Genomic DNA, 10,278 nt, shown 5'->3' on the forward strand with positions numbered 1-10,278 from the left:
CATAATCACCAGAAAGAGAATGTGAGAAACTGGTGAACTATTGCTTTAGCCTTGAACACTACATATAATTTAGCAAACACAACAACTGTCAGTGTAATGCCTTAAACTCTTAAATGGAAAATGTGATGTGCTTTGAATGAACCAGGATGAACACTTACAGGTCCTATCACACAGCACTCTCTGCTCCACAGGCACACACCCTTGCCCATATTGAAACTTTTTTTTGTCCAGTCACAATATGCACTTGGGTATTCCTACATAAAACAATGTTTTTGTTACTTTGTTGTCACCAACATTTAAATTTTCCTGTGCAGGTTTTATGACTGACTCTAAACCATCCTTAGAGCAACAATGTGTCTGTGTGAATGTACTGTGTTGCTGCTGGCCACTGATTCATTAGAGGATTAGCTAGTTGACTGAAGGTAGGCTTTTACATGCTGTTGACATCCAAGGATTTATTCATTTAGCCTGCCCAGCATGCTCTCTGGAGAGCCCGAGCAGGGTAGGGAAGAACTTAAATCGTCAAAATATCACTTTAATTCCAGCCAAACATGCTGATAGAGCTTTTGTGCCTTCACAGTTCTTTGACAACTGCCTCATGGCGAGCTGTTGTAAGCTGCTGAGCTAGACTGCAACAAGAGTTGCTTATCATGCTTCAGTGGGAGGCAGACAGGAGAGTTTAGTACAGAACCTCACATTTCCTTCAGAGTATCACGACTGACCAGAACTGTGAGTGGCTTCACTCTCATACACCACCTTACTCCTGTGCCTCTGCATCAGTGACTCAGCCAAAGAAAACAAAACCCTGCCAGAGGCTTTCCACCCTTTCCCATACATACAGTGCAGCTACATACAGCACAACTACATGCCACACAGTTAATAGATGCTCTTAAGAGGCAATACATAACATTTATGAAATACTTAAAGAATCAATCTTTTTTTTGGCCACTTGGGAGCAGAACTCCACAACAAGCTGAGCATCACAAACACATTTGACAACATTGCTTCAAAACGCTGTTATGGCTAACATGTTGGCAAACATATTTGCAAATCTACACATCTAGCAGAAATGGAGCAACATTAGCATTTATCTGGAGTCGGACATCTGGCAACCTGACAAACATACTGTAAGCCAAATATTCGCTCTCCCTATAGCTCTGTTTTGGTCTTCTTTACCAAGACAGTGGGTTTGTCATGGCTGTTTTTACACAACTGCCTGCTGTGGCTGGAAATGACACCGATGAGAGCAGTGAGACTGAATCAAACAGTAAATCTGCAGCCTGGAAAACCAAAACAATGAGCTGAAAGATGCTAAAACAAATAGTAGAGCTGAGGGTAATTGCAGAGTCAAGTAATGACTGTCTGCGTGTTAGTCAATATGAGTGACAACTCCCTTGTTACACACTGTCATTTGACCTGATGTTCATATAAAAATATTAAAATAATTAGTCTAGTAACTTTCCGAATGCCAAAATGACTGAATGGTGTTTCTTTATCTAGGTAAACATCTTTGCTAAAATAAAAATGGCACAGACAGGAATAGAGCACATCTACCAGTCAGACAACAGACAAATGTTAAATTACGTGACTTGGCCAACTCCTGGAATAGCATTAATTAGCTTCGGCTGAAAAGTCCACTGGCAACACTTGTCATTTCAGTCGGAGCCATCAAGTTCACCAGCTAAAATTAAGAAGTCTGAGACAGCCACTGTATTTTTTTAGTGGCAAAGGGCAATTTCATTCTTCACATCTGAAATCCATCTGTGCTTTAAACAAGCCTTGTCAACATAAGTAGGGTAAAACACTGCTGTCTATGTACATGGCTGGCACACAATACACAGTAGGTCTCTGTGTTTACTGTGTTTGTCTCCCTATATGGTCGCTCCAATATCAGCCCCCTCACCCTGAGCTATAGGAGGCAGTGTGCCATACAATAAGTCCCAACACTATAACATTCACTTATTACACAGTTCCCATGTTCAGCAGATATTACAGCCAATTGTCATTGTCAGAAATGTTTGTCGCCACAAAGAGGCCTCCAATTGGTTTATTACTTATTATTACTGATAGCACCAGCTTTGCAGGTGGCATGTCTCACAGGCACCTCCTAACTGTCAATGAATGACAGGCTAAGTAAAAAGGGGGCTATAAAAATTGAAGCTGTAAAGTTTGTGACTCCACCTGTTTGCAGAGAGGACTGGTGGAAATGTCAGTAAAAGCTGATTCCAATGGATTTCTGAGCCCAGAGAATGGATTAAAAGGGTGTGTGCAAGTGTCCTGCACCCAAGACTAACACAAAGATGGGGTTAACAGGAGGCTGATGACCTTGATAAGAAAGTACTGTGAAGATAGTGGCAGAATGTAAGACAGAAAGAGAGAGAGAGCACTAGACCAAGGTAGGAAAAGTGTTCAAATAAAAACAGTGCAACACAGTGATGTGGAAAAACATTTCAGGGAAAAAGAGGATTAGATGGTCATTTTCTCAGTGGACAATTATGTCACCATGCTAGGGGAGTGCACTGACGGTGATGATGGTGTCCCTTTACTCTTTTACTGAGCCTGATGGGTGCTAGTTTCTCCAGTAAACCTTGACAGAAAGCAGACATTAAATGCTGCTGTTTCTTTAAGACACTGGGATCTCCCCCTGGGAGTAAAGCCTGCAGTGTACTTACAGCAGTGGCTATATGGTCCTGCCTCCATCACACAGGCGTTTGTCAGTGTGAGAAAGCATCCAGCTGAAGCAAAGACTGAACCACTGTGTGTCGACAAGGCCTGCTAACAAAGACGACCTTTCAGCACTCAGCAGTTTCCCCCTTCTCTCTTGCTTTTTGCAGCAACATTCACAGCAGTTTCAGATCCACTGACAGAGGATCTTGTGCACTGGCCTGCCATACATCTCTATCTCTGCCATCACGTGGCGGAGCAGGGTGACACTGGCATTCACCTTTGTCCCAGGTGCAGGCAGGCACCACCCACATGTTCCACTCTGCAAGTTGGTACACTCAGCATATAAAGGCACCAGCTCAACACTGAGTAATCACTATGTGCCGTCCTGCAGAGGCTGGCATCTACACTTCATTACGTTGCAACAAAAGGAGAGAGATTAAACGAGTTTAAATCAGCAAGATAACAAATCACACTTTGCTATCTAAACAAAGTTTCCTTATTGGCTTCCTGGTAGATCAACAACACCATCATCATTGAACCGGTCACAAAGTAATAATTGACATGCTTTAATCCTTAGAGGTTCACTAAGACCAACAGTTGATCATTTAGAAAATCTATTTGATTTTATTGGCATGGGTAATCTTGAAAGGAGTGTAGTGTACATTAAAGTCTGTATTGGAGCTGGAATGATTAATTGTCGGTCAACAGAAAATACATAGCCAACTATTATGATAATCTATTAATGTTTAAGTTATGTATCAAACAAAAAGGTCACACAATTTTCAGTTCCAGTTTCTAAAATGTAAGCAGTTGCTGTTTTTCTCCTTTTATACACTTAAAACTTAAATATGTTTGGGTTTTGGACTGTTTTTGGACATTTCTCACTATTCTGACATTCAAAGACTAAATGATTAGTTAATTAAAAGAAATAATTGACCGATTAGCTGCAGGCAGCCCTAATATACTACTACCTTTAACAGAAAATAAGATTTGTACAGTTAAGTATTTTCTCTTATACTCATCCAATAAAAATTAGATTTTATTAAACTGTGCAACATTCCTCCTAGTCGTATACACTGGCAACAATTACGTAAGATTTTATCTATAAGTGAGCAGTTACCACTGAAGTGACTGACAGACAATGGAGGAGACACTACTCATGTCAAGCATGTGTTAGCAGGTGCTCATAGATAACAGGGCTGTTATTTGTGTTAGCCCATAAGGAAGAGCTCAGTAACAACCTCTGACAAGACACAAGCCCTGACTGGACGGGCAGTGACATTCACTGGGTTACCCCAGGGAGCTGTGAGATCAGGGACAGACAGAAACATGTGGACAGACAACTGTGCTAGAGTCTGGGTTAACCCGAGAACCGACGAGGGAGAAGCCCTCTCCATGTCAAGCATAATAACGCCAGAGCACAGGCTGAAAACTACTTTAACAATAAGATCCAATTTTGTCTAGTTCATGTTGGAAATATAAGCCTAAAATAGATAGCTATTGTGAACATAAAAGGAAGCAATTAGAGTCGTTGTAGCGCTGAAAATACAATTAACACCAAGACAACATGAATCACCATCTGAAGTAAGTTCTCAAGAGAAAATCCTAAATGAACCCGTGTCCTCACAATCAGGCTCTACTATTAGGTGGGCCTTGTTGTGCATGTTGACACCATTAGCACACTTCCTCTCACTATTATATATTCAGATAAACGCTGGGTCCAGTGGGCCACAAGATCCATGGAGCAGTGTTATGGCTCTAATGCCAGATCCAGATATAGCTGGACACCATGGGGATAAAAATACCCAAACAGATGGGAGGGTTCACAGGCAAGGGGGGAGAGGCAGCCAGCACAACTAGAGATTTCAGAGCAGAGGAGAACTGCAATTACAGCTGTTTGCTAACCTCTGCCTTCTATGTGGTTAGCAAAGCCTTCAGTGGATGCCCGTTCAGAGATAATGACCTCGCTGGGAGATACGATGTGGTGGAGATGACGCCAAGCCCACCCATCAGCTCCAGTATGACTGCTTAACTGGAGTTTGAGTTAGGTCTTGTTTACATTAAGCCATTGTCAGAGAGAAATAAAATATGTCTGCCAGTGATCAAAGCACTGCAAGTGGTAACACATTTATAGCACACAAAAAAAAAAAGATGTGAAAAGCAATGTGCAGAGGAAATGGTTGAGCAGTCACTGGCTGGCCTAGAATCTAACAATCAGAAAACAAACAGGCCTTGACATTTCATGTGGTTTCTCACAGCCTGTCTAAATGCTACTAAACCAGTGGCTTTGAAAAAAAGGGTTCATGCTGACACAAAACAAAAAGACACAGTAAATTACTGATTGCTCATAGGGCCTGGTGTGAGCTTATTAGAGGGAAAGCTTCCACAGGGATTGACATTAACTCCAATGACTGAGGAAAATGTGGGATATAGGAAGTCTGAAATTTTAGCTTTTATAAAGAATTCTGTTTACATAATACAAACATTAAATACATGAATGTCACTGCAGAGGACAGCAAGTTAGCCCTACCATACTTGTTAAGAACCACCTTAAAGAACTAAATATGTTATCGTTGAAAAATACAAAGTGTGGACCTTAAGTGTGTCCTCTTTCTGAAATGCTGTATAAGTAAAAGAGATGCCTGTTCTGTGAAGAAAAACATCAGTCAAGACTTCTTTGCCTCTTTGATAGAGACAAGCAGAGAATGGTTGACTCATTAACAGTACATGGGGCCAAGCTGTGGGAGGAGGTGGGGGACATTTTTATTTACTTCCTGTGTCTGACTCTATTGGGTTAAAGAGTCAACTGCACTAGGAGAGTCTGTCGAACATTTAAATAAACGTCTAACAAAAATTTAACTGTAAAGATAAAGCATTGTAAACAACAGGTAAGTAGGATTCTTCAGGATGTGGATTGATATTGTAGATGTACCAGAGCAGTGGTGTGGTGCATATGTGGAATGGACTTCATATATTTCTTTGTTACTTCACCAAACCCAAGGATGCACTTACCAATTTGATGGCGACATATTCATTAGTATAGAGATTTTTTCCCAACCGCAGCTCTCCAAAGTTCCCACAGCCAATTTTTTTACCCACACGGAAGTTTGGGCCAACCATAAGAACTCCAGAATTGGTCCCTGAACTCCGGCCCCCATGTCCAGTCCTGCTGCCTGCTGTCTTAGACATCTTTTTCCCTTCCTCTGTCTCTCCCTTGCCCCCTCTCTTATCAAAATCCATAAGCTTGTGATACCCTGGCCTCTCCACGGTTATTCTCCAGCCATGCAAACCATAGAAATTCCAATAACAACGACAGAGGATGCTTTTGGGAGGGGGTGGGAGACAAAATTTTGTAGGACAGAGGAAAGGTGTTGCTGTTAAAATGTGCAGTGGCTCAGCAGACACTTTAAACGAGCTGCAGTGCCCCGTGTGTCTATCAGACAGCTCTTCTGCTGAGTGCTTCCCTTTTTTTCTTCGTGTTCCGTGTTTACCAGAGGGGCCGTCTTTCTTGTGTGTTTCTCCAGCTCCAGCCTCAGAGTAGCATGTCCCTGCCTGAAGAATAGGCAGGTTGTGCTAGGATATGCCCACAGACGCACATACAATACTAGTCATAAAAAAGCACTCGGAAACCCAGCTACTGCATCCACAAGGCCACTTGGGAACATCTTTTGGAGTGCCTCATTTCTTCTGGTCAGCCTTCAGTGACACAGTGGACATTCTCCATGTTGCAGGGCCACAGCAGACGACGGAGGGAGCACAGCGACGAGAAAGACGAGTAACTGATGGGTTTGATGTCAGCTGTATGTCTGAAAAAGCAAATGACAGACAGAAATCAGTTTGTTTTCTGTATAGCCTAAAACAACAAGACTGTTCATCTGTCACAAATAATAAACTCAGTCGTTATTTAGTCTTATAATATCTTCTTTAGTGTTTTAAGATTTTAAGAAATGACGAAAAGAGAAAGCAGTTCTCTGGGTTTACTAACTGTCAGTAGCCATCTCGTTCTACACTTACAATAAGCATAATCTGTGAAGCAATCACGATAAACTATAACACTGGAAAACTTAATCAATCATTATCTCTACTCATAACACTTTGTGGCCATGAAGAGATTAACATTTTTAGAATAAAACTTTAACCTTTAACTTGAAGATCAAATTATGTCTACTGTGGTTGTTCCTTACTACAGCTGAAATGAGATCTTGCTCCAGACCGGCGCAAAGCAAATTCAATAAAGCAATCAATACAGGCGGAAATATTCCACAGTGGACCTCAAGCATGAGAAAAAAGATCCCTTTTACGATTAAACCTATTTTGTGAAAGCCAAAAACACTGTCTTACAGGGATTCTGGAGATCACAAAGTTTTATTTCTATAGACAAGACTAATGTATCTAACATTGTTGAAATTCTGTTGAGGTACGTTACGGGCTCAATTCTCACAGCTTTTGCAGATGTGTAGCTCCTCAGATAAATACAAATGATATGCTAACTTCTGGTAATGTGTTTATCCAAGAGGTCAGGAGGATTAAATACAAAGTAAAACAAAAAAAATGACAAGATATGAGACTAAGCCGAACGCTATAACAGAAGGAATGCCAGGCACAAATGACGTCAATCACAACCATAAATTCAGTTTTCTTTGGATGTGTAACTTGACCATCTCTGTACAGCTTTTTGCTAACAATCACATGCAGACTTCTCTGTCCAGAGAGGCTCTCCTAACTCCCCTATGTCTACGATCTAAGACACTGGTGGTGCTGAAGAGAGCTGCAGGTAATGCAGGCACTAGCGATGGGCAGCTACTCTTTCCTATGGAAAGGCACTTACACAGATCAATGACTGCTGTAATGCCTCATCTCATCATAACATTTGCATCATTGGGAAGAATATTATTGGAAGGATTTGGATAGGGTCTGGTCTACAGCTATCTCAGCTGTATCTGTCAGACTAAGAACTAATATAGCCATCAAATGACTGAAATACAGTAATATCAGACATAAATATGCTGATAAGTAAGCACTGTTTTATGTAATTTTTTTCATTAATGAAATCATTTGCACATGACACTTTTGTGATTTGAATCTGTACTACAGAAAGTTTACTCCACAAACAGCTGAGGAAATGGCATTTTTTGAACAGGCAAGGCTATATTAAAATCACACTGGCTATTTAAGTCTGAGACATTTTGAGTTGGGTGTGTGAATTAACAAACAATGACACAACCCATAAAAATCCACCTAAATCCTAAGTATGTCTGTATTCTTTCACTACTGCAGTCAGCATACCAGAAAACAAGAACAAATTTATGAATCAGGTAAAGTTATGCAGCCAATTATTAAACTGTTGTATCTTCCTTGTAGCATGACGCAAGGTGATACTTGCTGTGAGAAATGAACAGAGACTAGACTACCTAGTCACAAGATGTGACAATGCAATAAACAAGGTGGCTAAAAGCAAAGTCAAATGATCAACAACTACTAAAATGGCAAAGTGCACTAGGACAAGCACTTCATTTGTCAAGGTGACCCAAAGAACTACACTGGCCCGAGCTTTTAAGACAAATATGATAATGTTTTCATACGAGAAAGGATAGATGTCCTTGAAAAACCACAAAAACTCTAAATAACTTTCAGTCTCAGGTAGCTTTTTGGCCATCATGGCCCACATGTCTAGACTGTCTCATTTCAGGAAGTTGTGTTTTGTTTTTCATGTCAGCTGTTGGATATAGCTACCAAGTTGTTTAAAACATACTTGACTGAGTGGTCATATATTCTGTATTTTAAGGTGACAATTTAAAATACAGAGACTTAAAACCTGTGAGTAATACGTTGCCAAAACAAAACCGTAGGTTGTAACGTCAGTTTGCTGCAATTAACGCTGTAGTCGATACTGTTGGCTGGTAATAACACGACACAAGACGGTTTTAAACGTTAAAAATATGAATCCAAATTCCCACAAAGAGCCTCAAATCGATAATAAACAGTTGTACCCATACCAGACTGACAAATCTTCCTTACGCTTGGCACAAAATACCAAAATATTAATGTTAGCTAAGAGCTAACTGGCTATCGAGTAGTGGTTGGCAGCTGTCATTTAGCGGTTAGTTTCGGGTGATTCAAAGTAACGTTACCTGCTTTCTCCCTTTGATAGCACGAAGTTTGTTTCACGGTACGAGGTGAGAAAGGGATAATGCAATCTTACAGGCAAACCCCGTCGATAACTGCCTCTAGAAAACCCAGGGTCAACGTTAACATTAGACTAGCTGGTTCGGCAGACAAGGCCAGATACTCTCAGGCTATCTTAGCTTTAGTTAGCAAGCTCAAGCTAGCTTGATATGTTTCAATCGGGGCCAGTTTGTTTCTGTTTTCCGTTTACTTGTGGTATATCTATGATAACAGTATTATGGGTAGATTAACATCAGGGTAGACGATTATCTTCACGTTGCAGCCACATCCAAATGTCACACAGCAGCTAGCCTAGCTTGCACCTCACAGAAACACCGTTTCTCTTGGCCCAACGCCTGATAAAAAAAACAGCTAACGATGTAACGTCAGCTAATCTGTTAACAACACTACCATAAGAACACAAGATAGCTAACCGTTAGCGAAGTGGCGCAAATTGAACAGGTCGAAGCAGGACAGAACATAAAATATTCATTGATTGTCATTCCCTGTGCTACGTTAACCTGGTTAGTTAGTAACAGCTTAATAACTGAGAAATAACAACGTCCCAAGCGACGTTGTAACTAGTTAATTCACCGACCGGAGTAAGAATATGATAAAACGGATCGTTGTTTCACCTGGGAGTATCGTTTTAAGAGTCCAGATTCCAGCTATAGCCATTACCCTGACCACTGCCGGGCAACTCCTTAATCCTGAACAACCGACTGCACACCAACGGCAGCCTGGATCTCTTACCGCTTAGCTCACTAGCTAGCCATTTAGCAAGCTAGCACACGAAACATTAGCAAGAGCATAAATGTACGGCGGGACGGCGTCTTCAACACACAACAGTTACGAATACATTTCTGTTGCCAAAGGAAAGCGTGTTACCTTTAAATTTCAGCTATCGAAACGTAGTCGAAGTCATGGTTCTTCGCTTGAGGGTATCTTTCTCATTTCGTTTCTCTTGCCCTCAAGTTGCTATGATTTTGCTGTTGTCTCTTTAAGCCTCCCTCAGCTGCCGATACCCAGGCACCGCGTCATGCTGGCTCACAGCAATGTGATACGCTGAAAAACTGACGTAACTGCTTTGGGGAATAAAGCAAAACATCAGGCGTGCGTAGCTCACTGAGTAGTGGCCAAATGGCAAATAGACAAGATGGTGTGAAGACATTCAAACATCTTTAACCTGGTAAACATGAACAAAACAATTACATTCTATAGTTTTCTGTTTTCTAATTTAACATAAATTAAGGGATTATTATTGTCTTAAATACAAATATATTTGTTTTTGTTTTGCCAGGTGTATCCAAAGTGTGGCCACATGCTATATTTTGAGTAAACAGAGATGGGAGAAGTACTCAGATCTCAATACCACAACAAAGAAATACTCTGATATAAGTGAAAGTCATCCATTCAAAATTTACTTCAGTAAAAGTGCAAATGTAT

At 40.9% G+C, this 10,278-nt stretch overlaps 1 protein-coding gene across 5 annotated transcripts in view; it reads right to left on the reverse strand.

Annotated features, from left to right (window-relative positions):
- csnk1g2b (casein kinase 1, gamma 2b) overlaps window positions 1-9,879 on the reverse strand; it is a 42,258-nt gene extending 32,379 nt beyond the window's left edge. For 4 of the 5 annotated variants that reach the window (XM_033621479.2, XM_033621477.2, XM_033621478.2 and 1 more), the window contains exons 1-2: window positions 9,721-9,879; window positions 5,680-6,473 (exon numbers count right to left, since the gene is read on the reverse strand). In XM_033621479.2, the coding sequence (XP_033477370.1) occupies window positions 5,680-5,907 (228 nt within the window). In that variant the 5' untranslated portion in view covers window positions 5,908-6,473; window positions 9,721-9,879. Of the gene's footprint in view, window positions 1-5,679; window positions 6,474-9,467; window positions 9,618-9,720 lie in introns of those variants that run through there. The other variant, XM_033621476.2, reaches the window with a different exon arrangement.
- Window positions 9,880-10,278: the final 399 nt, after the last annotated feature.

The sequence above is a fragment of the Epinephelus lanceolatus genome, chromosome 6, assembly GCF_041903045.1.
Source record: "Epinephelus lanceolatus isolate andai-2023 chromosome 6, ASM4190304v1, whole genome shotgun sequence".
NCBI lineage: Eukaryota > Metazoa > Chordata > Actinopteri > Perciformes > Serranidae > Epinephelus > Epinephelus lanceolatus.